The following is a 22439-nucleotide window of genomic DNA, read 5'->3' on the forward strand; positions in this document are numbered from 1 at the left end:
GCGAAAACAATGGGAGAGTTTATCCAGTGTTAGTTATAGATCAGTGGGAACGCCCCTCGAGGATCGAGCATAACTCACCTGAGTGCTGCGTTTTCAATTTTGCACATGTGTGCTTACACAACTGGTGGATGTGATTATTCAATTTGTTCATTAGTGTGGTCATTGGCAAGCCAGGGCTTTATAATGAGAAGGAAGTACCTAACAATCTTTATCTGTGTCTAAGGTGTGAAAATGTGTTTTATGTTTTGACATTCACTGTGTGTAATGTTTCGCAAAAAGTGTGAAGCTGAATTTGTGCTTACTGTTGTACTACTCTGCGCAGGCGTTTTGCTTCTTAAGTGTTAAGTATTGTTAACTGTCTGTTAATCTTGATTTTAGTGTGTAAACGATTGGAAAAAACTGTAAACCTGAGAGGTCGGTCTGGAATGGTTACTTTCCATTCAGTCCTGGGTTCACAAACCTTATTGTGTGATGAATTTGTGTGTGTGTGTGTGTGTGTGTGTGTGTGTGTGTGTGTGTGTGTGTGTGTGTGTGTGTGTGTGTGTGTGTGTGTGTGTGTGTGTGTGTGTGTGTGTGTGTGTGTGTGTGAGTGGGTTTGGTGTATTTGAGCTTTTGTCTGGTGGACTGCTTTTAAGCGTCTGTCTGCCTGGAGCCTCTGGAAGGCTTCTCTGTCCCAGCGCCCCAGCGATATGGTGAGGTGAGGTGAGGTGAGGTGGGCAAGAGATGGTTGTGAATTCTGTCTGAACTCATTCGCTAATGGAATAGGAGCTTCAGCAGGAGCACAGAGAGGGGTGTTTTTATACATTTCTGTAATATATTAGAGTCGGTCTGGACTTTTCCTCAACTTTTTGATTGGTCTATAATATAATGAATGTAGGCTACACGTAATATTTAAGATGCTTCTTTTACACATAAGAAGTTGTGTTGGTGCTTGACTTTGTGTCGTGCGTCACTCGCCCAACTGAATGTGCCTTTTGACAGTTACTGGCACAGTGGCGGAGTGGTTTCTAAAGTATATTGAGCTGACTTGATAGGTGCACAAATAATCCATAATGACAGCAATGTGCCTCAAACTTTTGCAATTGGCATTGCAGTGCCCACTGTCTGGAGACTACAGAGCTATTAGATTTACCCTTGAAAAAAAAATACACCCCAACGTCTACAGTATGGCTCATTCGTCTTGCTCCCTCTGCCAATTCAATCTTCATCTAATTGCATTTTCTTGCTGTTCCATAGCTCAGTTTATTCTAAAATGTCAACTCTTTGGCTATAAATGACTCTTAAAGTCAGTTAATATTCTCTGCACTAGCATCAAAGGACTAGAGAATAACTTTGATTCACTGTTATGTGCTGAGCTTTAGCGAGTGTTGTTTCCCAGTTGTGCCCTGTCACAGTGATAAAACTCTCCATCTTTGTCAGAGCCATGGTGAGAGGGTTCTGTTCATCGGAGGCTCTCTAGATTTTGTTTCATGTTGGGTGAATGTTCCGTGGCAGAGCAGTAATTTCATCACGACTATTTTTATGAATTGGCTGCGTTCTTCAGAATTTCATTATCGTAAACCTATAGGGCCTTTCCAACTTCCCTTTCCTCTCGTCTACTTCTTCATTCCCTTATACCACATCTCCGGTCTGCCAACTCACTTCATCGCTTGTGTAAATCGGCCATCAGTGTAACCCCCCCTCCCCCCTACCCCCACCCAACGGGCAGCTTGGCCCTCTTCATTGTTGTTAACGGCAGCTGACACGCTGTGAGCTTCTTGCTCAACTGGGTCACACGGACGCTGTGCGGACCCGCTCCTCTGATGGCACGTGGGCATGCCCGTCCTCTGGGGGACGCCAGGGCCCTGGGCATCAGGGGGTCTCTGGAACAGACCTCCTGTCCTCCACCCACGCTTGTTTCCCGGCCCCGCAGAACGCCCGTGGCACCGCGTGCTGACGGAGCAGCACCAGACGGAGCAGAGCAGAGCGGAGCGGAACCAAGCGATGGAGGCCATCTTTTATTCATGACTCCTGTGCAGAGCACGCAGACATGACGGGCTTCCCTCTTTTTCTGACATCTCTCTCCTCATCAGCTCCTCCACATCAAAGGCCCCGTCTGTAACGAGATGTTCAGTGGTGTTTAATGGGGCCCTCAGAGGACTTTCATGGCAGACGGCCTTCCGTTATGGTTCTTAAACACTGTGAACACAGAAGATGTATTTTTAAATCGACTCGTATAAGTAGGAATGGAATTCTTTAGGACTTCTTTATTGTGGCGCGTATCTCTCAGTTCTGGTGAATATGTTCTGTGGAACATGAGTGGCGGTCGGAGGTTTGTTGTATGCTGGGCATTCCCCTGACATCAGCACCCGCCGCAGTGAGAACCGCCAGGCATGGCCGCCTCCCTGCACATGTCACAGCTTAGCTGGCGTTATTCGAAGAGGCAGTTGTGAGAATGTTTATTCAACAGAGTAGGCACAGAGGAATCCCCCTCACAGGCACAGAGACACACACACACACACACACACACACACACACACACACATACATACATACACAAGTACACATGCATCATGATGTTCTGTGTTTTACAGTTTGGATACCCTCTCTGACAATCCTGGAAACACCATCCAGATAAATCACAATAAATGTTGAAATGAGGCTTACTTGTTTCACTGGGAGCTGATCTTAGAACAGCTAAGGGGTGTTGTTACACAATGCGCAAGCAGAGTGCCTAAATGATGCAGCTACTTTGTGTAAGGTGTGAGCACATAGAACGAAATATGGTCAAGGTGTATTTGTGTTGGGTTTTACACCGAACGTGATCATAATCAAGGACCAGAACTATCAGTTTCAAAAGTGTGTTTATATGGTCATCTGTGTTTTGTGTATGATGCAGTGTGTTGTATGTGTGTACATACAGCACACAGCACATTATATACACTTTATATACTATAATGCACTGTGAGCTGTATGTGTGTTTGTGTATGGTGATGTGTGCTGCATGTGGGTGTGTGTGTGCGTGCGTGTGTGGTGCTGTATGTGTGTGTGTGTGTGTGTGTGTGTGTGCATATATATATAGTGCTGTGTGCTGTATGTGTGTGTGTGTTTATGTATGGTTATGTGTACTATGTGTGTGTGTGTCTGTATATATACAGTATAGTGATATATATCTAGTGCTGTGTGCTGTGTGTGTGTGTGTGTATGTGTGGTGACGTGTGGCTACACACAGCTGCTGAGGTGGCCACTGGGCTTCAGCCTACGGGCCGGGCCGGCGGTTTGCCGTGTCAGCACGGAGAGCTGATTAACAGGAAGTGACACAGACCCGGCGCGTCCTCTAAGTCGGTGAGCGACGGAGGGAGACAGGGAGGGAGGGGTCAAGACTGGGTCTCCAGTCTCACTCTTAGCCTTTTCCAAAATGTACACAGAGTTCAGGAAGGACAGAAAATAACTTGTTTATTTATTGTTTTGTTTTCGTGTTCTCATAGTGTGTTTGGTTGAGGAACATGTTGGAGGGAATGGAGTTCATCTAGCTTCTGTTGTGAATTGTTGGCTTCCAGCTAGGCTGCTCTAGACATCTTATCACTCTTGTTATTGAGATGTCAGATGATGCCTTTTAAGTCTCTCCAAGTTTTTTGTCTCAACCTCTGCAGCATTTGATATGCAATGGAAAGATGGAAAGACAAGAAATAAAAGTGATATTACATCACTCAGCCACCACCCATACACACAGTTACACACAGTTACGCACAGTCACACACACACACACACACACACACACACACACACACACACACACACACACACACGCACACACACACACGCACACACACACACACACACACACACAGTTGTGCATGTACAATAAGTCTTTCTCTACTCTATGAGATCCATCTTCTGGCACAAACAGAATTTCTCTCAGCTTGTTGCCTTGTGTCTAATTGATTTTCAGTTAGTGCCTCTGAGGGATTCATTTGCATGCACTAAAACCGTGTGAAACCTTGGCTGGGCTTGGAAGTGACTCCATCGGAGCACTTTCTTGGGAGCTTCTTCATTCTTTTGTTGTTCAGTGAATGGTGGTAAGGCATAGCCTAACACACAGTGCTGAATGTCCATTAAAGTGAAGTATGTAGCACAGTGACATGACCCTTGCTCCACTGTGGCCACGTTAGCTGTGCTTACTACTGTGGTGTGGCCTACTACAGCATAGTAAGGTGCCACCCAGACCGGGTCTATGGGTCTGATTACCACACACTGCATACACACTGCTAAACATGTATCGCCCCATAAACATCTTTATATACAGCCATCTTCATATAGTCATCTTTACAGTTATTTATATCCCCCACCAGAAATGAGAGTCTGTGTGGATGACGGCATCTGCTAAGTGAATGCATTTGAATGTAGTTGGGGTGGCCTTTTGGAGATGCAAAGGCCATCTCAATCACAGATGTCTGATTCACGCTTCCAGAGGAAACACACCATGCTCTTCTGTAATTGCATCGCTGCTCTTGTATAATTGCTTTGGCATATAAACAGAGGTGTTCTTGACTGAATAATCCCACTATTCTGTTTACTTTATTCATGCTTACTTATAGTCTGGTTGATGGATGGCATGTGCATTCACTTTTTACATTGCAGTTTGTCTGGTATGATGTAGGTTTGTTGGAACAGTTCACCATCGTGGGCTGTGTGGTGTCATTTTTAGATGTTAATTTTCAGGCCTACCTTACATACTCTAGCACCTGCTCTCATTCAGTAAGCATTATCTAATGTCTGCCCAAACACCCACACACCCACACACCCACCCACACACACACACACACACACACACACACACACACACACACACACAGACAGACACACACAGACACACACACACACTCAGGCACAGAAGCACTGAGATAATGCCCAGTCAAGTTGACAGAGATGCAGCAGCAGTTATGTAATGAGTAAAACGCTGCTGAGGCCCCTGGGCAGTTTGTCCACACTGTGACATCAATCGATGGGCATTTTTTATGTGGGTATTAACTCACCGTGTCAGGGCGGAATGGGAGGAGGAGATGATGGCCCTGCAGCTACACCCCTCCAGTCCACTCTCTCTAGAAAGGACAGAGGCGAGACAACATCCTCTCTGAACAGCCCACATGCAGCTCACAGGAAATAACTCATTTATTATTTCAAAGCGGCCACCAAAACAGCGGCACCATGATTTTGATGTCAATTAGAAGTCCTCCTTTTGATATGCTGCTGGTCTGTTTGTTGTGCAGCCTTCCCTGGCCACAGATGAGGCAGCAGCACTGGGCTTTAATCAGCTGGAAGGTCAGAGCTGAGATTCTATCTCCACCATCTTCCTACTGGAAGCTCAGTCACGTGACCAGGAGAAGAGCACAGTGTTCTCTCAACATTCATATTCTGCCTAAAGCCTTTGATCCAAATGGTGACATACACATTGTTCTTACCATGCTTGAAAGTGAGGGTCAAATTCAGTTCAAACAGTATCTGTGTGACATGCTAATGCTAATATGTGTTGAAAGACTCTCTCTGCAGTGTCTGAAGGAGATAAAAGTAATTCCCACAAATCTCAGCTGGTTTTAAACGGCCATTTTTCAAAAAAGAGTCTTTTTTTCTCTGAACCTGCGTTTTCTCCAGTAATGAGTGTGAATGGTGGCTTAGGCTTATGCATTAAATATAATGGTGTTGGCTTGAGACCACTTATGGTGCACGTCTGTGTGTTTGGTCTAAATACTGCTTAATAGTTTGAATAATTGAAGGAGCCCCTGCCTTATGGGACCTGCTGACTACTCTCTCTCTCTCTCTCTCAGAGCCTGTGTTGAGTATTAGCTCCACACTAGAGAGAGAGGGAGAGAGATGCAGAGAGGGAGATGGAGAGAGAGACAGAGAGAGAAAAAGAGGGTAGGAGGGAGAGAGAGGGAGAGGTAGAGAGAGAGAGAGTGAGGTGCATTCATCAGTGCACAATGATTTGAGTAGCGTAATCGCCTAGCAACTGCCCTGTGAAGGGAAGTCAGCTGTTTGGTGCCCCTCTGCTGGGCAAGGAAACTCCAGCTCTGTTTCTGCACTCAGCGTGAGAGAGAGAGAGAGAGATATAGAGAGAGGAGGAGGGAATAGAAAGAGAGAGAGAGAGGAGGGAATAGAGAATAGAGATAGAGAGATATAGAGGGGAGGGAATAGAGAGAGAGAGGAGGGGAGAGAGTGAGTGAGTGAGTGAGAGAGGAGGGTATAGAGTCAGAGAGGAGGGGAGAGAGAGAGAGAGAGAGACTGGGATACTCACATCCTTCCCCAGCTCAAAGAGAGAGACGCTGTGGATGCTGGACGCATAAAGGAGCACTCTGATGCAGACTTCAGAAAGGTGGACTGGATTTCATGTGTGGATCTGAGGAGCTGACAGGATTATCACAACCCTCCTGTCTCATCATGAGACTCTCACTTGTCTAGGTGAGTCCTGTTTAGTCACCCAGCAAATGTGTTGTGGATGAGTACTTTGGGAATGTGTGCCTGTCAACTGTCTCACTAGTCTAGTAGTGCTCTGGACTTTTGGAAGAAGCTCAGAGAGACACGCGTTGTTTTCTAATTAAAAGATAAAGCCGTTTTGGAGTAACCTGGTTTTGGAGGAAGTGGTTTGGAAGTGTACAGCATGTCAATGATGTAATTTTGAATGAATAATTCAACTTTGAGACTAATTGTGCAGCCATGCACAGTGATGTATAGAGTCCCGTGTACTCATGTGTGTAAATCACAGCAATCTGGGCTGTTCAGAGTAGATTTTTTGAGTCTTTGCAAAACAAGTGAAACCAAGCCATTGGAGATGCACGTTTCTTTCACTGTAGCCTTAAGGCACATTTAAAATTAATATATTTGGCCCCTTCTAATGTAATCTCTCTGAAGCCTGCCATCAATAGGGGCTGTAAATAGAAGGCAAACACAGCTCCTCATGAAAGCAAATGTGTATCCCAAACTGACCGCATGTCGGACAATAGCCACAGAGTGCTGTGAGGCGGAGGGCATTGATGTCTGTGTAATGTAAGTGATGAGAGGGGTCTGTGTGCTGGGTCTGCGCGGGTCAGTTCTCATGTGGTCTGCACGTAACTCCCCCGAGGCGGCCGAGAGGGGCTCAGCTGTCACGTCTCATAGAGACACAGAGTCCCTGATCTAAAGGTGGAGGGCTGAGCTGGGAGGCCAAATTGAATGAGGTGACATTTCTTGGGATGGGACGAGTGATGGGCAGGCGGCGTGTTGTCATAGTGACGCGGTGGTCCCGGGGTTGTTAGCGTGCACTCACGCGGCCCTGCTAATGCTCTGTGAGGTGTGTGGTGGATTTGCCACGCCGTGGAGAATCGACATTCTAAATTGGCTCTACAACACATGCTGCCTACTATGCCAGGCCCTCAGACTTCCAGGTACGACGGCGTGAAGGTTTAAGTAGGCTGACGTCTTCCTTTAGCACTCTGTAATAATCCACAGTGTGTACTAATCCACAGACCCTCCTCTTAAAAGACAATTAAAACGTCCCTTTAAGACACAAACACAATTGCAGGTAGTAGCCTACACTCTGATCATGACCCTGGGGACAGAACATTGTATTGCATTTCTAGTTTTAATTCATTAATTCAAAGAAAATCCAGTCAAATAGTCATGAATGATAACCCCTTAAGCCAGCCATAATGATGGGATTACAAGTATAAGATTTCATTATCCAGATTTAAACCAAGCGGGATTTGATTATTTATTTCCATGGTAAACTAGTTGGCACCGTTTTGCTGGGTTGGCATCCAAAAGCAGCATATTGTGGTTCGTGTTGGTATTGCAATACTCCTCGGTTTATTTATGTGGAAAATACACACAGTATTAAAGTTTGAACATGTTTCTAATGAACTTCCAAATGAACATGTAGAAGTAAGTGGCATGCTTTGGCTTTTATTGCACAGAGAGATGGCAGTCAGCACTTAAACCAAAGTGGTCGAGGGAGCGACATCCTAGATGCAGATTATGCAACAAAGACCGTGTCAGAGATATTTGCTGTCTTTGGGCATGACACCAGATGATCAACGCTTGATTACTTCTTAGATCAACAGAGACGTGTGTCACGGAAAAGAGAGGCAGCCTGTCATCTTCCATTTCCCTCCACTCTGGACAGCGCCGCGTGTGTGTGTTCTGATCTTAGATCTTAGTGTTCTGTGTGTGTGTGTGTGTATGTGTGTGTGTGCATGTGTGCAGATCTCAGTGTTGGGGGTGTGTGCTGTGCATGAGTGTGAAATCGTAATAATGCATTGGAGTGAGCACGAGCTGGCGTTTGTACAAGCTCTGATTTTACACGTGGTCTTGTGACCTGGAGTCTCTTTCTCTCTCTCTCCGTCCCCTCTCTCTCTCTCCCTCTCTCCCTCTCTCTCTCTACCTCTCTCTCTCTCTGTCTCTCTCTCTCTCTCTCTCTCCCTCTCTCTCTCTCTCTCTCCCCCTCCCTCTCTCTCTCCCTCTCCTCCCACCAAAACCCCTTTTGACGCTCCAGCTAATTCTGAGTAATTGCCCCTCCTAAGCAGGGAGCCTCTCGGAGATGACAGGCCAGCTTAGCGGCCCTGACACCATGATGAAGACGCCCCGTGGGATGCCGTGCGAGGTGCGTGTGCCCCCAGCAGAGTGCCCCTGGCCGCTGGCATGATGCTCACCAGTCACAGCGCTGCCCACCAGCAGCACCACCACCAGGGGTTGGTGTTTTGGGATCAGCATTAGGGTTCTCTATAGAGCTGTCTGACATACGCCTCATATGTAATCATGGCTGGGGCTCTGACAGTGTGTATTTGCTCCTCTTTTGAAAATGATGAAGGATCTTTAGCCTCTGCTGAAGGCTAATCCTCCAATAGTTATTCACTCTCTACCCAAGTAGTCAAGGATTGTTAAACCTGAGCTGAATGGTGAACTGTGTGAGCAGCATAATGCATAATGTGTTTTGGACAGGTAGAGCTTTTGTTCTGACTCGTGCATAGGCCTAACTGGCGTGTATAATGTGTGAAACAGGGCCAGACAGTCAGTGTGATGTGTGCAGTAATGGGGAGTAATTGAGGGACATGTGTGGGTGAATGGAGGCTCGCTGTGTTGAGTTATAATCATCATAGTGGAGTCGTGTCTGCCCTAATGGGAGTCGACTGCAGCAGTGATTAGGTCAGACACTCAGGCTGATGCTTAAATGGAGACAAGTGACCGTAATTACTGAAGAGTACTGAATGCGCATCTGCCAGATATGCCTAATATTCCACTAATTCCTTGCCTCTGGTACCAGAACATACAGTGGTACTCACTTGTACCGTAACATTTCTCAAGAGCTCTGTGTCTCAGGGACGGTCAGATATCAGAGCCAGGCAGCAGTGTGTGGAGACTGAGTATTTAGTCACACAGATTACGTTGGTCAAAGCTTTTCCCCGTCATTTTACTGGGCCTGTCCCTTTGAGAGATGGGCCGTGCTGGTGAAAGGAATGTTTTGTAGCAATGGAATCACACGAGTACAAGGACTCTTTTAGAAAGTAAGTGTCCATTAAGACATGAGTTGAATTGAATTAAAAAGCTGTTTGCGTATGCCTTTAAAGGGACACCTAAAGTGATTAAGTCATGTCAGTGCCCTCAAATTAGATTTGGGGTTGGACCGCTAATGGAACATGGGCATATGTTTACAAAAATGTTTTGCTTTTGGTAAACGCATGATGTCATGGAGAACATGATTTCAAAAAGATACCACTGCTGGTAAAAAGGCTCAAATGCTGAGAGAAAATCTCAGAAGTGTATGTTAAGAAATGTGCTTACCAGTTGTAACATTGTCAGCATATTTGCCTGAGAATACTGAAACGAAAGCCACAATAAAGCTCTTGGTAAGTGTGAGTCATTTTGTTCAACAGTGTGGAGACAATAACCTTTCACCTAGCCAGGGAGCACATCAGTCTAGCTGTGATGTACTGTACATATGAATGCTTTATCTTGTGTTAGTCAGAAGGATAAAGCTATGTGAATAACAATGCAACGCCCACTCAAAAGCATAACATTTTGAATATTGTCAGTGTACAATTTTTTCAAATGATCATTGCAATATGAATGTTGATCCTGATTTGAACTCTCAGATCAGATAGAAATTCAGCTGTTTGTGTGTGTGTGTGTGTGTGTGTGTGTGTGTGTGTGTGTGTGTGTGTGTGTGTGTGTGTGTGTGTGTTTGTGTACTGTGTATGCTGTATCTGTGTCTTTGTTTACGTGCTTGTGTGTGTATTTATATGCATTTTGAGTGGGTTTGACCATTGAGGGTTTTTCGGCACCGGTCTGTTCCTGAAGGATGTAATCCGGTGTAATTCCCTCTCATCTGCGGATTGAGAGGATTTGATCCAGGCAGGTCCAAGGGAACCGCTGTTGCTCCTGTGACTCCATCTGCTGTGAGTCATGGTGACCCCTAAAACGGGCGGCCGCGTGCGCCTCAGGGCATGGCAGCCGTACGCTCCCCGAGCTCCTCAGTGGGCTCTAAGCCCCGGGCCGCATGCCCTTACCGTATGCCCAGCTCACAGCATCGCCAGCCCATATGGATACATGAGCCTGATTGGACATGAAGGAATGTGTGTATGTGTGTTTATTTGTGTTATGGGATGTGTGTGTGCGTGTGTGTTTGTGTGTGTGTGTGTGTGTGTGTGTGTGTGTGTGTGTGTGTGTGTGTGTGTGTATGTCACAGCTTTGTCCAGAGGAGACAGAGAGCAGCCTGCTAAAAGAGGGTGTCTTATGCAAGGGCCTTGTTAGAAGGATACCGGGGCTGTGAATTTTGCTGAGTGCTTGTTACCGCCAGCTGTGTCCAGCTGTTGTGTAACGTGCCAGGACCGTGTTTGTGGTAAATAAAAACATACAGTAGGACATCTTTGCTACCTCCATGTGCTCTGAGCTCCATATCAAAATGCTGTTAGCCTCATACAGAAGTAAACAAGGAAGAGCATATATTTTTTATTTATTCATGATAAGTCCCTTCCCAAAGCCCCTCAGGCTGTGGACGTGGACTAGTGTGGAGTGCGAGTGTTGTATTTGCGCTGTGTTGATTGTTTTGTGTCCCTCGTGCTCTGTGCAGAAGTACCGTCAGTGCATGGCTGGCCTCCTCGCCCCGCCCTATGGTGTTATGGAAAGTGGACCCAGCAGTGACAGTGAGTTCAGCTCCTCTTCTCTCGGGCCCTCAGGGCTCCTCACAAATGCACAGCCTGGCGTAACCCCGCCGCTGCCTTTCAACCCCCTCACAGACCAGACGAGAATAATTCATATGCCTGCGTGTGGAGAAAAGAGCAGAATGAAAGGGAATGAAAGAGTAGAGCCTTAGTGGAAGCAGCATTCACTATGATGAATTCAGTGGCTGTCTTTGGCAAATCGAGAGTCTAGTTCATACTGTTCAAGCAATTCAGTCTGTGTTGCTGCTGAACTTTAATGTCAGCGATGCCTTTTCCACAAAGATGGCATTGTTAAAAGGCAGATGAATTTAAATGTTGTCATGGCCCCGAAGCAACTCTATATTTAAATGATAACAGAGCCTTCTAGCAACTGTCTATATTTAGTATATTAAGTACATTGCAACAGTCAGGCATTGTATGTGTTTGAAACTGACTGAAGTAAGCCCAAAATGTTTGTGTATGTAGAGGTCTGTGTTGCTTATTGTGTGCCAATAGTGTGTGTGCATCTATCCCTACAGGAATGCCAGACAAAGAGAACTTAAACAACAACACCTTGGGATCCATGTCTAAACATCTTAGCAAGGTATGATGCAATTTAAACTCAAAGTCTGTGAACTGATCAGAATACCTGTAGCTATATTTAAATATACTGTATGTGGGAGGCTAATGTACAGTATGGTATTGTTTTAAGGTTGTAAGTTAAAATACCAGCAAAACAGTTTGTATGTAATTTTGGATACAGATGATATGACGCATACCACTAAAGTTGTAAACATCTGATAAGAATAAGGTTCGGTTAAGATTCAGGTTGGTTAGTTATGCAGAGTACCTCATAAACAACCGGAAATGCAGCCATGAATAATACATTCTCTTTGGACCGCTTGTTTTTCTGTTTAGTCTGTTTTGCATTCTGTCCAGTCGTCATGACCATCACCATCCTCATGAAACAGCACTGCTAGAAAGGTCCTGACCTCTGACCTCTGTCCTCGGACGGGGAGCGATGCTCACACGCGCCCCCATATGTGGTCACGCATGCAGCCACATCCTCTGTAGTGGGCAGTGTCCATCCAAGTGAGAAGCGGAGGTCAAAAACAAGACAGGAATGCAAAGTTTGTTTAAAAGCTGGTCTAAATATAAGCAGGGCGGCAGCGGGCGGGCGGGCGAGCGTGGCGTGTGTGCGTCCTCGGGGGTTCCTGTCCTGCCCCGCTCTGTGGCGTTTCCTGACCTTTCCGCAGACAACATGTCACTTACCGGGGAGAGGCCTTTATTTACTGCCCAGTGCACTTTGTTTCCAGAGAGGGCTTTTTGCCAGAGGTCTGGTCCAAAACATTCAGACTATAAATATCAGGAACAGAGAAGACGTACAGACCACACTTACTGGCAAATGGCATTCTGTAACCCCTCACCCCCTCTACATGCTACCAGCCCCCAAAGCTTTTGTTATATAATGCAGTTATGCAGTATGTTTATGTTTGACCATAAGTGCAAGCACAGCTATCTAGAATGATAATGCGTGCAGATTGTGTGATGGTCAGAGTGGCTGTGGGGGGGCTGAGCCAAGACTCAGCTGTGAGTGGGAGTGCTTTAAAGGTGCATGCTGTAAATCCTCCCCTGGCGAGACTCATTGATCACTGATGCATGTAAAATGCTGCTTAAATGTCACTGTTGCTCTTTGTCATGGGCTATATCTCAAACCAGATCATTATCTTCTTGGCAGGTACTGTAGCACTGCACAGAGCGCAGCGGTTAACAACATTTGAATCAATATGCACCGCTTAAAATGCCCAGCACTAGAGACGAGTGTGGAACTTCACTATGGATTTTCTAATGTAAATATATTGAGAGCGAAGCCAACAATAAATGATTAACACTGCAATTAAATATGCATTACGTTGTGACATGGCAGCCTGAAGGAAACACATTGCCCATTTACAGTGACAACGACTGTAACAGAAGGGGGTAATGTCCCCCAGCAATGCCTGGAAGTCCTCTTTGCTGTTAATTGAATGCTGACTTGTGCATTTGAATGCTGTTTGTTCCCATTATATACGTGTAGGCACATGTGCTCTCTAAATAATTATTGAATCCAGTGAAGATGTTACGGTGTATTATTCAGTTCATCACTTCGTGGATGAATACAGGATCTTTCCTCACCCTGATATTTAACATTATATTGGCTGTATTTTCTAGTCTGTGCACAAACTTCACATCATGTCCTATGGCGGTTTTATTCTGTGTATGCATCAATAATATAAATAATTCAGTAAGGTTGGGCATCAAACTCACATGAAATAAGGGTGTTGCCCAACCAGCTGTGAAAAAATCAATATGGATGGTTCAGTGTAGGGAAGGACCTGTTTAGTCTGACTATCTAGGGGGAAAACCAGGAAAAGATCAAATAATCAACATGTTGCCAGTAATGTTTATCTTTGCAGAATTCCCACATTTTGCCCATGCCAGATTTCCATTGTGATTGCACTGTGTTTTCTTTGGAGAATCCATTATCGTGTGTGGTCCCTTTATTGTTTAGTCAATGTCCATTTAAATTGTATTTTTCAGACATCACACATTGAAACCCAAGCCAAACCCCATCCTAAATCCATTTACCAGGTACTTCCAAACAAACACAGAGGCTCTCTCCTCACCCATCATCCCTATCATCATCATCATCTTCATCTTACTGTCCTCGTTTACTCACACGTCCTTAAAGATTGCTAAAACGTCTCTTCCTGTCTTTGTTTTTTCCTGCAGGTTCCTTCAGAGAAGATCTTGCGGGCAGGGAAGGTCCTGCGCAATGTCATCCTGTCCAGGGCTCCTCACATGATCAGAGACAGGAAGTACCATCTGATGACATACAAGTGAGTCAGTGGCACAGCCACAGGGTCGGAGGGCACAGGCACCAGCCCTCTCCAGCGGTCACTGCGGGGCTGCTGTAGATGTACTGTAGTGTAGTGGTTAAGGAGCTGGGCTGCTGTAGATGTACATGTAGTGTAGTGGGTAAGGAGCTGGGCTAATGTGCAGAGGCCTGAAAGTTGTCGGTTCAATTCCTGGCCTCCTCTGTTGTGCCCTTGAGCAAGACTCTTAGCCCTAAGTTGCTCTGGGGGCAATGTAATCCCATGTAATATAGTTTTTAAATCACTTGGGACAAGTAAATGTAAACCAAATGTTATGTAATGTAATGTATTGGGATATAGTATGCAGATATGCATCTTGTTTCTGTCTAATAGATCAGATGTAGGATAAAGCCAGTTGCGTGTTAGTACACAGTGGTTTGCAGCAAGTGGGTCCGTCCCCATGATCATCATGCTGCTCAACATTTTAGCATGGAAGAGCGAATCATCAGTTCCATAGGAGATAAAACATGCACAGCAGTAGAATATTCTAGAAGGTCGCGTGTGATGCCAAGCTGACACTGTGCGGTTTCAGCCCTGAATCAGTCGGATCCGATTTGTCATGTCACTTGAGCTGGCTCGCAAAGGAAGATGTAACAGTCCATGTTCCAGTTTTAGTCTGATCTGATTGGAGCTGTGGCATGTCAGAAAAGCCGTCGTGAGTGTGAGCAGTCAAACGCACAGTACAGTATGAGCACAGCAATCACATCTGATGGGCAGTGTGACTTACGTATCATGCCGTATGCGACTTAATTAAATGTTGTGTCTGCCTGGCTGTACATACAGTGCTGCGTTACCATTGTCTCTCTCTCTGTGTGTGTGTGTGTGTGTGTGTGTGTGTGTATGTGAGCGCGCATATGTATGTTTACGTGTGTGTGTGTGTGTGTGTGTTTGTGTGCCTATTTGTGTGCCTGTGTGTGTGTGTGTGTGTGTGTGTGTGTGTGTGTGTGTGTGTGTGTGTGTGTGTGTGTGTGTGTGTGTGTGTGTGTGTGTGTGTGCGCGTGCGTGTGTGTGTGTGTGTGTGTGTCCATAGGCAGTGCTGTGTGGGCACAGAGCTGGTGGACTGGCAGATGCAGCAGAGCTCCTGTGTGCATTCCCGTGTCCAGGCTGTGGGCATGTGGCAGGTGCTGCTGGAGGAGGGGGTCCTCAACCACGGTAACCCACGCACACACACACACACACACACACACACACACACACACACACACATACTGTACACACACACACACACAGGAAGTCATCTACAGTATATACTGTACTCCCAAATTCATGCACACAAAGGACACAGATGCACTTTGCTCAGTCACCCCAGCACTCCCACAAACATGCACATTTGCATAATGCATGCCATATTAATGTCTGCGCTGTCATAGCATTAGTTCACCCTCAACTCCCACGAATGAACACAGACACGCTGACATGCCACAGCACATTCTCCTCTTGTCCTACAAACTCTTGTGTAGTTCAGCTGACTGTAGCTCTGCTTGGCCTAACCTCACTCCACTAGTTGAACACATGGGCACATGCTCCACAAGGTTCACAGTCATTTGCTACCAAAGCCTGTCGGCTCGCTCCTCAGTCCCCAGGTACTTAATTTGCAGGTGAAAATACGTACAGCTCAGATCCTGTCCTTGCTCAAATCCTGCTCCCCCTACACCAGCGGACTGCTTGTCAGTTGGCTCCGTGTCACACTGGCGCAGACTTCCAGAGACTGTTCCAAATGGTGTCTCTCTCGGGAAGTGGTGGTGGTGGGGGGGGCGGTGTCAGGGGGTGCAGGAGTGTGTCTTTTTAAAAACACAAAAGTGTGTCAGACACCTCTCTCCCTCTGTGTGATTTATGCTGCAGTGGACCAGGAGCTGAACTTCCAGGACAAGTACCTGTTTTACCGTTTCCTGGACGACGAGGAGCAGGAGGGCGGCGGGCAGCCGAGCGAGGAGGAGACCAAGGAGAGCGAGGACGAGCTGCAGGACACGCTGCTGCTGCTGTCCCAGATGGGCCCCGACGCACACATGCGCATGATCCTCCGCAAGCCGTAAGGGCCCCACGCACACACACACACGCACGCACTCACGCACACACACACACACACTCCTAGACCACACGCTAATACGGGTCGCCTGGAGCACTTTCATTGTTGTTTAAAATTAAAAAGCTAGTGAATATTACTGTTTGTGTGGCAGCATTCTGGAATCCTCTGTCAGTGGACATAACTGGTCACATCCATCCCCTCCCCTCTGTCTCTCTCTCTCTCTCTCTCTCTCTCTCTCTCTCTCTCTCTCTCTCTCTCTCTCTGTCTCTCTCTCTCTCTCTCTATTCCTCTCTATCCTGCTCTCCGCTGAATGTTCCCTTCCTCCTTCCAAGCGGCCACTTGATTAGATACGGTATCATCCGGAGTCGAATGCCTGTCTAAATTGCTGCTCGCTTCCTCCCTCGCAGGCCGGGCCAGAGGACGGCGGATGATTTGGAGATCATTTATGAGGAGCTGCTGCACATCAAGGCCTTATCTCACCTCTCCACCACCGTAAGTGCGGCTTCTGTTACGGCCGCTGCGCCTCCACGGCCATGAGTCCCGTCTGGTTCCGCTTAACGATCCTCTCCCCTGTGGTCCTCCGTCTCCTACAGGTCAAAAGGGAGCTGGCTGGTGTGCTCATCTTTGAGTCTCATGCCAAGGCTGGAACTGTGCGTAAGTAGATCCTGCAAATGAGCCACATTAGTTTGGCTGACTCAATTTAGTGGAGTCCTTTGGTGGGCAGTGGAGATCATGATAACGAAGCAGTAGCTCTATGCTGTGCAGGCTACGAGAAGTGTATAGAAGCAAAGGACTACATGCTCAGCTGTGTTATACAATTCTGACATGTTCTACCAAACCTCTCAAGTTGACATGATTGACATGACCTGCTGTTCTACTGTATGTCTTCCAGTGTTTAATCAAGGTGAAGAAGGCACTTCCTGGTACATCATCCTGAAGGGCTCTGTAAATGTTGTCATCTATGGGAAGGTGAGACTATCCATGTTTTTTAATGATCATCGCCCCTATTCTATTCATTCGTAATGGTTCTGAGTGAAAACAGCAGGAACTGATCAGATATCTGCAGTGCTTCCCAGCAGTTTGTTAGGCACAGTTTGCCAACTACTAGGTGTTCATCAGGTGCTTATTACAGATCATGCTAATTGTAGTAATTAGCATGATTCACACACAGTCTTGCCAAAGACTGTGTGTGGAACCCTTCTGAACAGTTTTCTGATATGTGATTGTCAGTGACACAGTCGTTTTCATAGTGTTCTCCTCAATACTTATTCCCTACAGATATATTTAGAAAGCAGTGAATAATGAAGTCTGTACATGGATCATTATTGCGTAATGGGTTCATGGGTGCAGTGTACTGTATGTCGTGTGCCCATGCTGTGCCCCTTGTGGGCAGAGGGAGCCTGGCCCTCATCAGCCCGTGCCATGCTGTGTCTCCCGCAGGGCGTTGTGTGCACTCTGCACGAGGGCGACGATTTCGGGAAGCTCGCTCTGGTGAACGACGCGCCCCGGGCCGCCTCCATTGTCCTGCGCGAGGACAACTGCCACTTCTTGCGCGTGGACAAGGAGGATTTCAACCGGATCCTGAGGGTGAGTGGATGCTTAGCCGTCTTGTTGTTGTTGCTGCTGCTGCTGCTCTGGGAGGCCGTCCACCTCCTGGCTGTCAACCTGCCGTAATCCTACCAACTTGATTCAGTGAGCTCAGGAAAATCCCACTTGATCTGCCCCACACAATAGCTCCAGCACTCAGGACTGCCAGGGCAGAGGCCAACCCCACACAGCACTTTGGAGTGGATCTGTGTTCAGTTTCCAGTTATGATATTATTTTGAGAACCTTCATTTTTAATGTATTTGATGTGTGTTTCAATGTGCTACATCACTAAACTGAGACATGGGTCATTACAGTCTATTAAAAGTGCAGTATGTAGCACACAGAGCTAGTATACGGAGTACACTATGAATGAGATGAGTTTTGGGGACGTGCTCCATTGCCCCATGACGCAGTAGAGGCTAAATTAACTTGTGTGGCGCTTTCAAAGATGTGCCAGTATGTGTTACTCAAAGTGAGATTTTCTGTTGAATATTTTAGGTGAATGCTTTCATTTAGTGCATCTTCAGGAAAGACGGCTCTGTGACTGGTGTTGATCTCCCTCTTCTGGCCATAGCGTAGCATTGCACGGTTGTCAGCCCACGACTATACAACGGCCTCTAGGAAAAAGACACTCGTCATCACAGTCGAAAAGATTGTTAAATACATAGAGTGAAGAGAATAGCGTACTCTTCCTGTCTGTACCCCGTCTGGTTGAAGTGCACAGTTGTACCCGCTGGTCAGTTGCCTGCGGGGTGGGGTGCTGATGAGCTCTGTGTTGCGAGGCGGAGGCGGAGGTGGGTGGATGATGGTTATCTGTGCAATGCGGTGAGGCCGGGCGGAGGGCGGCCCCCTGTGTGTGTGTGTGTGTGTGTGTGTGTGTGTGTGAGTGTGTGGGGCTCACTGAGTCCTCCTTATCCTCTCTAAATCTGCACTTGGCAATGACCCGCCCCGGCCGCCCGGCAACAGTCAGAATGCTGACCCCCGCACGCTCTCTCTCTTTCAGCCGCTCTCCGCCACTGTTTAGAAGGTGACTAATCCAGTATGCTTACTGTGCACTCTCTCTGTAATCACAGCACTCTCTCTCCTCTCTCTCCTCTCTCTCTATTTACTCCCTCCATCTCTCTTTCTGTCTCTCTCAATCTGCCGATGGAGGAGTTGTGTGCTGGTGATGTTTTGATACCACTTGATAAAAGACTCTAAGGATTGTCTGGGTTTAAGCACCACATGTGTCTTGCTTTGCTGCTACAGTACCCTTTTGCCCTTTTGCCATTTGTTTTATTTATCTCTGTAAAGTGGTTCACTTGCTTTATTGCTGCTACTACTACTATTACTACAAATAATAACTATAATTATTAGTGACAATGATATGATCACTATCATACAATTATTATGTATAAGCCTATAAATATACTGTAGATATTCTGAATAAATCAGAAGAGAAAAGCAAAACGTGCATATGGTCTGCTAGTGAATTGATTGTTTGTGTGTGTGTGTGTGTGTGTGTGTGTGTGTGTGTGTGTGTGTGTGTGTGTGTGTGTGTGTGTGTGTGTGTGTGTGTGTGTGTGTGTGTGTGTGTGTGTGTCTATACTCTCTCAGGATGTGGAAGCTAACACAGTTCGTCTGAAGGAGCATGAGCAGGATGTGCTGGTGCTGGAGAAGGCCACTGGCCGCACCTCTTGCCATGGAGCCTTCTCATCCCACCACAAGTATGAAGACACACACACACACACACACACACACAGACACACACACACACTCAAAATGAATTCACTCATGCATGCACGGCACGCGCGCACACACACACACACACTCTCTCTCTCACACACAAATTCATGCATTTAAATTCATTTCATTTAAATGAGCAATTTTCCCATGTTTACCTTGAGAATCAAGTGGTTTGGTCAGGGTTTATGGAAGGCATCTGGCCTCTGATGGATGTAGAAGAACTGCTTGACCTGTTAATGGTCCAGGTCTGGGCTCTGATGGGGACAGAGGGGAAGGGGCAGCAGGGGACCTGAGATGCATCAGACACAGGAAGCACCTGCATCTGTCCACAGAGCCAGACAGGATTGCGGATGGGGCGGGGGGGGGGGGTGCAATATCCAGGTGTGGTCTTTTCCCTACTGTAATAAATCATTTGATTTTCTTTTTCTAGAGAGTTGTCGTTGGACTCTCCAGATATTCTTTTCTAGAGAGTTGTCGTTGGACTCTCCAGATATTCTTTTCTAGAGAGTTGTCGTTGGACTCTCTCCATGTGTGCTGCTATTATTGCGAGGGCAAGCGTACGCGTGTGCCAGAGTGCCAGAACACTCCAGTGGCTCAGGCGGCGGCGGACAGGAAGCCCCTGGACCCTGGCTGTCGGAGCCCGGCGCGCGCGTGCCCTGAACTCAAGCTTAATGGAGGCGGCTGATGGCCGACCAATGGGGCCGCTGCGATGGCGAGAGGCGCATTAGCGCTAATGACGGACGGGCTCCCGGGGAGGGGGCAGGCCCTTCAGGGGGTACATCCACTCGCTCAGGGTCGCCCTCTAATCAGCCGCGCCGAGGTGGCGAGAGGGGCCGGTGTGTCAAGGGCCGCTCCTTCCCGTTGGAGGGCCCAACTCGCGCCCGGTCACCTAACCCCCCCCTCCCCACTCCCACCCCACTCCTACCCCACTCCTGCCCCCCGTCTGTCTCGTTAGGCTGCTGGCTGGTAATCAGAGTGCCACCTCAACGCTGGGCCACTGATCTGCTGCCGCTGGGAGTAGCGAGGCCGTCTGCTTAATGGAGCCACTGACATGGCACTATCCAGCAGACACGCTCATTAATGAATTCACAGGGACGCGCGGGGGCCGTTTAAATGGCATTATGTCCCTCGTGCCTCTGGGGTTTAGCGTAACAGGATCAAAACAGCGCAGTCCCACAAGGTTTGGAAGTGGGAGCCTGACAGAAGAGTTGTGCTCTTTTATCCAGCATACGGTTTTCATCTTTGTTGCTGTCGCATCCCTTTCTTGTCAGATGACTACAGTTGCAACAGGGTTTGTAAACCAGAGCAGTTGAAAGGAGTTCTTTAATTGGACTCAAAGACATGGTTCTCTGATCACAGCCAGGTTCTCTCCAAGCACATCGTAATAACAAACAACATCAGGTACTTCAGGGGACTGGTGCTGTTTGAAATCTTTAAATGCCCATTCCCCTTCATTGCAGATACACTGTTATGGCAGGCACGCCCGAGAAGATCCTGGAGCACTTCCTGGAGACTATGAGGCTAGACTCCCAATTCACTGAGACAGGTATAAATAAAGATTCATACGGGTGGGCTTGTTTCTGTCCTCGGGTGAGTTCACAATGTATATACTTGAAATAAGGCTCGGGACCACTTTAGTAACCGCTCTGTCTTTGTGTCCCTCTGTCTCCCTGTCTGTCCTGTCCTCACAGACCCAGCCCTGGACGACTTTGTCCTCATGCACTCTGTCTTCCTCCCCAACAGTCAGCTCTGCCCCCTGCTCATGGCCCAATATCCTTTCAGTGCTCTCTTCTGATCTCATCTTAACCAGATCTAAGTTTCACTACTAGTTGTATGCTAGTTATAATGGTGTATGTGACAAATGAATCTCTCCTAATCTGAATCGGGATCTCTGAATCTCTCCCTAATAGCTTCTTCAACACTAGAATGCTTGTCTGGCCCCTGTTCAGTGAATTGGTACATCATATTGTCTACTGATGATTTAGACTGTAGACTAGTGTCCGTCTGGGTGTAAAGGGACACTAGTGTGTCTGTAGTGCATGTTGCTGCTCCTCCATCCACACCAGCTGGTGTGTGCAGATCTCACCCACAGGGCACCGTCCCACCCACTGGCATTAGTTATTATCACCTTGACTGCCTGGCACCTACCATGCCCAGGCCTCCCAGGGCTCGGAGCAGGAGAAGCTGGACTTCGCCCTCAACAACAAGCGGCGTGTGGTGCGCCTGGCCCTGCAGTGGGCCACCTTCCACGCCGACCAGCTCCAGGAGGAGGAGGCCTCCCTGGCCTTCCTGGAGGTCAGAGGTCATTGTCATTGGGCTCAGAGTGCAACAAGGGAGTCTTATGCTCCTCCATGGTTATTCTCATGCTCTCTCTCTCTCCTTCCTCTCTCTCTCTCTTTCTCTTTGTCTCTCTCTTTCTCTCTTATTTTCTCTCTCTCTCTCTCTCTCTCTCTCTCTCTCCTCTGTCCGTTTCTCTCTCCATACAGGAGCTGTATATAGCTGTGTCGGATGATGGCAGGCTCTTCCCTGCACTCCATGAGCAGCTCCCAGTGCTGGAGAAGATGGTCAAAAACAAGTAGGCAGACAGATCTGGTTATGGCTCTCTGTATTACCAACTGCCCTCTGTGTTACTCAGTACTTACACATATCACATATCTGTTTTCAGCTCAGAGGACTCCAGATCATCCCAAAAGAAGGTTAGTAAAACCTAATAAACATATCTACACTGTCTCTGTAAAGCATGCTGAGGGCTGATAGGAACTCTTTTAGTTCATGAGAAAGTAAATATTTATGTATGAAGGGAGTATTATTGCTTCAAAAGATAAACTGAAATTAAACCAGACGTCTGTTGTGAGAGTTTTCATCTGCAGTGAGTGCTGAGGATGGACATTGTTATATTTTCAGCGGTGTAATAAAGTGTGTTTTCCCAGCACAAGGTGCTCCTGAGACAGTTCAGCATGGGCGACGAGAAGCACCAGAAGAGGCAGCCCATCAAGAGCAATGACGAGAGTACGCTTTCACCGTCCAGTGTTATTCGT

The 22439-nt window shown here is 47.2% G+C and overlaps 1 protein-coding gene across 2 annotated transcripts in view; it reads left to right on the top strand.

Annotated features, from left to right (window-relative positions):
• The window catches only part of rapgef4a (Rap guanine nucleotide exchange factor 4a), a 34925-nt gene that overhangs the window by 7226 nt on the left and 5260 nt on the right, over positions 1-22439 (top strand). The window contains exons 1-18 of one of the 2 annotated variants that reach the window (XM_062533826.1): positions 6323-6435; positions 11078-11150; positions 11687-11751; positions 13728-13778; positions 13920-14026; positions 15093-15214; positions 15905-16091; positions 16496-16580; positions 16682-16742; positions 16981-17057; positions 17529-17675; positions 19273-19382; positions 20862-20947; positions 21093-21171; positions 21546-21696; positions 21888-21976; positions 22067-22097; positions 22332-22410. In XM_062533826.1, coding sequence (XP_062389810.1) covers positions 11093-11150; positions 11687-11751; positions 13728-13778; positions 13920-14026; positions 15093-15214; positions 15905-16091; positions 16496-16580; positions 16682-16742; positions 16981-17057; positions 17529-17675; positions 19273-19382; positions 20862-20947; positions 21093-21171; positions 21546-21696; positions 21888-21976; positions 22067-22097; positions 22332-22410 — 1585 coding nt within the window. In that variant the 5' untranslated portion in view covers positions 6323-6435; positions 11078-11092. Of the gene's footprint in view, positions 1-6322; positions 6436-11077; positions 11151-11686; positions 11752-13727; positions 13779-13919; positions 14027-15092; positions 15215-15904; positions 16092-16495; positions 16581-16681; positions 16743-16980; positions 17058-17528; positions 17676-19272; positions 19383-20861; positions 20948-21092; positions 21172-21545; positions 21697-21887; positions 21977-22066; positions 22098-22331; positions 22411-22439 lie in introns of those variants that run through there. The other variant, XM_062533825.1, reaches the window with a different exon arrangement.

Source organism: Sardina pilchardus, chromosome 4, assembly GCF_963854185.1.
Source record: "Sardina pilchardus chromosome 4, fSarPil1.1, whole genome shotgun sequence".
Classification (NCBI taxonomy): domain Eukaryota; kingdom Metazoa; phylum Chordata; class Actinopteri; order Clupeiformes; family Clupeidae; genus Sardina; species Sardina pilchardus.